The sequence below is a fragment of the Oncorhynchus gorbuscha genome, unplaced genomic scaffold (genome assembly GCF_021184085.1).
Source record: "Oncorhynchus gorbuscha isolate QuinsamMale2020 ecotype Even-year unplaced genomic scaffold, OgorEven_v1.0 Un_scaffold_15404, whole genome shotgun sequence".
NCBI classification, from domain to species: Eukaryota; Metazoa; Chordata; class Actinopteri; order Salmoniformes; family Salmonidae; genus Oncorhynchus; species Oncorhynchus gorbuscha.
The window spans coordinates 1-5,780 of NW_025757210.1; the positions used below are offsets into that span (position 1 = coordinate 1).

A 5,780-nucleotide genomic window follows, 5' to 3' on the forward strand; every position below is an offset into this window, starting at 1 on the left:
GTCCTTGTGAATGTTGACCTGTTTAAATGCTTCACTCGCATCGGCTGCGGAGAGTGTGATCACAGTCATCTGGAACAGCTGATGCTCTCATGCATGTTTCAGTGTTACTTTCCTCGACGTGAGCATAGAGGTAATTTGGCTCAACTGGTAGGCTTGTCACTGGGCAGTTCTTGGCTGTGCTTCCCTTTTGTAGTCTGTAAACATTTGCAAGCCCTGCTACATCCGACGGGCGTTTGAGCCGGTGTAGTACGATTTGATCTTAGTTCTGTATTGACGCTTTGCATGTGATGTTTCGTCGGAGGGCATATCCGACAATCTCACAGGTGAAGAAGCTGGATGTGGTGGTCCCGGATTGGTGGTACACGTGGTTTGCGTTTGTGAGGCGGGTTGGACATATTGCCAAATTCTCTAAAACAGCGTTGGCGGCTGCTTATGTTAGACAAATTAACATGAAATTCTGTGGCGACCGCTATGGTAGACATTCATGTCAATTGCACGCTCCCTCAACTTGAGACATCTGTGGTATTGTCTTGTGACAAAACTGCACATTTTATTGTTCCCAGTATGTGTACCTGTGTAATGAGCATGCTGTTTCATCAGCTTCTTGATTTGACGCATCTGTCAGGTGGCTGGAATATCTTGGCAAAGGAGAAATGCTTACTAAAAGGGATGTAAACAAATTTATAAAACATTTAAGAGAAATAAGCTGTTTTGCATATGGAACACGTCTGGGATTTTTTATTTCTGCTCATGAAACATGGGACCAACACATTTGTTGTGTTTTATTTTTTGTTCAGTTGATAAGTGATTGTTTCTCACTCAGCGACGAGAGTGGTCACCTGTGACAATGGAGAAAACGTCCAGTTCCTGATCTGTGGTAAGAACACACACATTCTATCCTGATGGTCTCTCCATAGTGCTGTCTGTTTCTTTACATGTTGATTTTTCTTGCCCTGCTAGATTCTGGAGTGATCTTCATTGAGAGAGCTCTGTATGGAAGGACTGATGGAACCACCTGCAAAGAAGGACAACCTGCCAACCAGCTGACAAACACGCAGTGTTCACAGACGGGCACCCTGGAGGTCCTCTCACACAGGTACAGTCAGTATTTATTTGATAAAGACATGCTGGGATTCAGAGGCACTTGGTTGATAAGCACATTGCAGTATCAATGTGCCTTTTTAAAGCCACATTTCCTGATGTTCACAGTAAACACTGCAAATGTTTGCTTTAAATGTCAAGCGCTGCATGCTTGTTGACGCCACGTTTGATTAAATCCCAGCCATAGCTCATCTTACCTCCTGATATCCCCCAGGTGCAATGGGAAACAGGTGTGTGAAGTGAACACTGAAGTCTTCCGTACTTCTGACCCCTGTGTTGGAATCTACAAATACCTGGAAACCACCTACACCTGCCTCCCAGCAAGTCAGTCTGTTTCTATGTATAATAATACAAAATACTAAACCAGGCTAATGTCTGCTATGAAAATGTATGTCTTTTATTTGTCTGCCCAGCAGTGGCCAGTGTGGTGTGTAATTCCTGTTTGTTTGTCTTGGCAGCACGCAGCATCACGTGTGAAGGCTCTGATGCTCTATTAGGATGTGGTAAGGCTCTGATGCTCTATTAGAATGTGGTAAGGCTCTGATGCTCTATTAGAATGGGGTAAGGCTCTGATGCTCTATTAGAATGGGGTAAGGCTCTGATGCTCTATTAGAATAGGCTCTGATGCTCTATTAGAATGGGGTAAGGCTCTGATGCTCTATTAGAATGGGGTAAGGCTCTGATGCTCTATTAGAATGGGGTAAGGCTCTGATGCTCTATTAGAATTAGGCTCTGAATAGAATGGGTAAGGCTCTGATGCTCTGATGCTCTATTAGAATGGGGTAAGGCTCTGATGCTCTATTAGAATGCTCTATTAGAATGGGGTAAGGCTCTGATGCTCTATTAGAATGGGGTAAGGCTCTGATGCTCTATTAGAATGGGGTAAGGCTCTGATGCTCTATTAGAATGGGGTAAGGCTCTGATGCTCTATTAGAATGGGGTAAGGCTCTGATGCTCTATTAGAATGGGGTAAGGCTCTGATGCTCTAGAATTAGATTAGGGGTAAGGCTCTGATGCTCTATTAGAATGGGGTAAGGCTCTGATGCTCTATTAGAATGGGGTAAGGCTCTGATGCTCTATTAGAATGGGGTAAGGCTCTGATGCTCTATTAGAATGGGGTAAGGCTCTGATGCTCTAGAATATATTCTCCTCTCATATGATGATGTATACACTGCTAAAAAAAATAAAGGGAACACTTAAACAACACAATGTAACTCTGTAGGTCAATCACACTTCTGTGAAATCAAACTGTCCACTTAGGAAGCAACACTGACAATAAATGTCACATGCTGTTGTGCAAATGGAATAGACAACAGGTGGAAATTATTGGCAATTAGCAAGACATCCCCCAATAAAGGAGTGGTTCTGCAGGTGGTGACCACAGACCACTTCTCAGTTCCTATGCTTCCTGGTTGTTTTGGTCACTTTTGAATGCTGGGGGTGCTTTCGCTCTAGTGGTAGCATGAGATGGAGTCTACAACCCACACAAGTGGCTCAGGTAGTGCAGCTCATCCAGGATGGAACATCAATACGAGCTGTGGCAAGAACATTTGCGTTGTCTGTCAGCGTAGTGTCCAGAGCATGGAGGCGCTACCAGGTGACAGGCCAGTACATCAGGAGACGTGGAGGCCGTAGGAGGGCAACAACCCAGCAGCAGGACCGCTACCTCCGCCTTTGTGCAAGGAGGAGCAGGAGGAGCACTGCCAGAGCCCTGCAAAATGACCTCCAGCAGGCCACAAATGTGCATGTGTCTGCTCAAATGGTCAGAAACAGACTCCATCAGGGTGGTATGAGGGACCGATGTCCACAGGTGGGGGCTGTGTTTACAGCCCAACACCGTGCAGGACATTTGGCATTTGCCAGAGAACACAAAGATTGGCAAATTTGCCACTGGCACCCTGTGCTCTTCACAGATGACAGCAGGTTCACACTGAGCACGTGACCGACGTGATAGTCTGGAGACGCCGTGGAGAACGTTCTGCTGCCTGCAACATCCTCCAGCATGACCGGTTTGGAGGTGGGTCAGTCATGGTGTGGTGTGGCATTTCTTTGGGGGGCCGCACAGCCCTCCATGTGCTCGCTAGAGGTAGCCTGACTGCCATTAGGTACCGAGTTGAGATCCTCAGACCCCTTGTGAGACCATATGCTGGTTCGGTTGGCCCTGGGTTCCTCCTAATGCTAGACCTCATGTGGCTGGAGTGTGTCAGCAGTTCCTGCAAGAGGAAGGCATTGATGCTATGGACTGGCCCACCCGTTCCCCAGACCTGAATCCAATTGAGCCCATCTGGGACATGTCTCGCTCCATCCACCAACGCCACGTTGCACCACAGACTGAAGCTTTAGTCCAGGTCTGAGAGGAGATCCCTCAGGAGACCATCCGCCACCTCATCAGGAGCATGCCCAGGCATTGTAGGGAGGTCAAACAGGCACGTGGAGGCCACACGCACACTACTGAGCCTCATTTTGATTTGTTTTAAGGACATTACATCAAAGTTGGATCAGCCTGTAGTGTGGTTTTCCACTTTAATTTTGAGTGTGATTCCAAATCCAGACCTCCATGGGTTGATAAATTTGATATACATTGATAATTTTTGATTTGTTGTCAGCACATTCAACTATGTAAAGAAAAAAGTATTTAAGAATATTTCATTCATTCAGATCTAGGATGTTATTTTAGCGTTCCCTTTATTTTTTGAGCAGTGTATATTATATAATAGCATAGTAGAGCATATATATATATCTTATATTACCTTCACTAGAACACACCAAAGACATCCAATCTTTCCTCTCCTCCTCATCTCTCTCAGATGACGGAACGATCCAGATCTACAGTGCCAACTATGGCCGCCGTGACCAGCTAGTGTGTTCCTTTAAACGGCCCGCTAACCAACTAGCCAACACCAACTGCCTCAGCCAATCCATAACCACCAGTAAGGTGGCAGAGAGGTATTGTACCTGCAGTGTGTACTATTAGAAACGCATGACTGTAGTGTTACCCTGGACTGTAGTGTTACCCTGGACTAGTGTTACCCTGGACTGTAGTGTTACCCTGGACTGTAGTGTTACCCTGGACTGTAGTGTTACCCTGGACTGTTACCCTGGACTGTAGTGTTACCCTGGACTGTAGAAACATGACTGTGGTGTTAACATGTACCTGTCGTTGACACAGGTGTAATGGGAAGAGCCAGTGTGACCTCCCGGCGTCCAACTCTCTGTATGGAGATCCCTGTGTAGGAACCTACAAGTACCTGGATGTGGCTTACACCTGTGGCTAAATGTGAGGCACGCATGCATACGGTAATACAAACACACACACACGACGACTGGGAAGTAGAACACTGGGGCTGACTGTTTTTGTCTTGCAGGAGATCTTCTGAGGAACATAGATCAGAGAGACCACTTGGATATCTCCCTCTTCATTGGGTGGATTTGTATTTCTTTCCTGTCTTCTCTCCTCTGAAGTATCAATTGAGTATAAAATCTATGTAAATTCAAAATGTGTAAATCCCATTGATTGTGTATTTCATGAGGCATAATTTGTGATAAAACCATAATGAGGCCCCTCTTGTGCTGCAACAATGCACGGTGTTACGCACGCCTCTATGAAGAGGGAACGCAACAACCTGCTACAACTAAACTCTCCGTGAAGTGAAAAAGGTATGGACTGTAGGTGCGAGAAAGGATGACAACAGGCAGAATGTGGTACCGTTTACAAGGACTTTATTCCTTTACACGGTAATATGGGTAAAAGGGGCTGGACGGAACCAAAGCAAAGAAAGTAAATCTCAAAGCCCCCCTCTCCTATCTTACCTGCCTACCCACTACTTACCTAATTTAGCACCATCTGGCGCCCTAACCAAAATACAGGGGGTGGTCCGCCCAGGTCTTACCTAGTGTGCCTAGACAGCGAATATGCTACGGGTATATGTATGCCCGCGGGCCTCTTGCCTAAGCACTCCCTAGGTGCCTTCCCCTTCCCCCCTGGGAACAAATGAAACAGAATATTAAACAATTTCACAAACAAACTAAGAACCAAACAAAGGACATCAAATAAGCTCTATCTGAGCAACAAACTCACAAAACATACCAACTCTCAGCAATGAACTCCCAGCAATGAACTCCCATCAAAATCAACCTCTATCAAAATCAACCTCTATCAAAATCAACCTCTATCAAAATCAACCTCTATCAAAATCAACCTCTATCAAAATCAACCTCTATCAAAATCAACCTCTATCAAAATCTACCTCTATCAAAATCTACCTCTATCAAAAAACCTCTATCAAAATCAACCTCTATCAAAATCTACCTCTATCAAAATCTACCTCTATCAAAATCTACCTCTATCAAAATCTACCTCTATCAAAATCTACCTCTATCAAAATCTACCTCTATCAAAATCTACCTCTATCAAAATCTACCTCTATCAAAATCTACCTCTATCAAAATCTACCTCTATCAAAACCTACTTCCAGCAAAATTCCCTCCTCCTGCACAGAACACTGGCTTTTATATAGCTTCTGGTATAGGTAATTGGAGACAGCTGCGTCTTGACGAGGGGGCGGGGTCAGCTCTCCAATTAGCCCTGGAGTCGACCAATCAGCTTCTTGATGGATTTCAGGAAGCCATTTCCTGAAATAAACACATGCAAATACACAAACGGTCAAGAGGAAGCATGA

At 45.1% G+C, this 5,780-nt stretch overlaps 1 protein-coding gene across 1 annotated transcript; it reads left to right on the forward strand.

Annotated features, from left to right (window-relative positions):
• The first annotated feature begins 449 nt into the window (after nucleotides 1-449).
• LOC124030775 (L-rhamnose-binding lectin CSL2-like) lies at nucleotides 450-4,598 on the forward strand. The gene is made up of 8 exons (XM_046341974.1): nucleotides 450-474; nucleotides 824-877; nucleotides 961-1,096; nucleotides 1,316-1,425; nucleotides 1,560-1,604; nucleotides 3,909-4,047; nucleotides 4,271-4,378; nucleotides 4,467-4,598. Exons 1-7 carry the CDS (start codon nucleotides 450-452, stop codon nucleotides 4,374-4,376), a joined length of 615 nt encoding a protein of 204 aa, XP_046197930.1. The 3' UTR covers nucleotides 4,377-4,378; nucleotides 4,467-4,598.
• The last annotated feature ends 1,182 nt before the right edge of the window (nucleotides 4,599-5,780 follow it).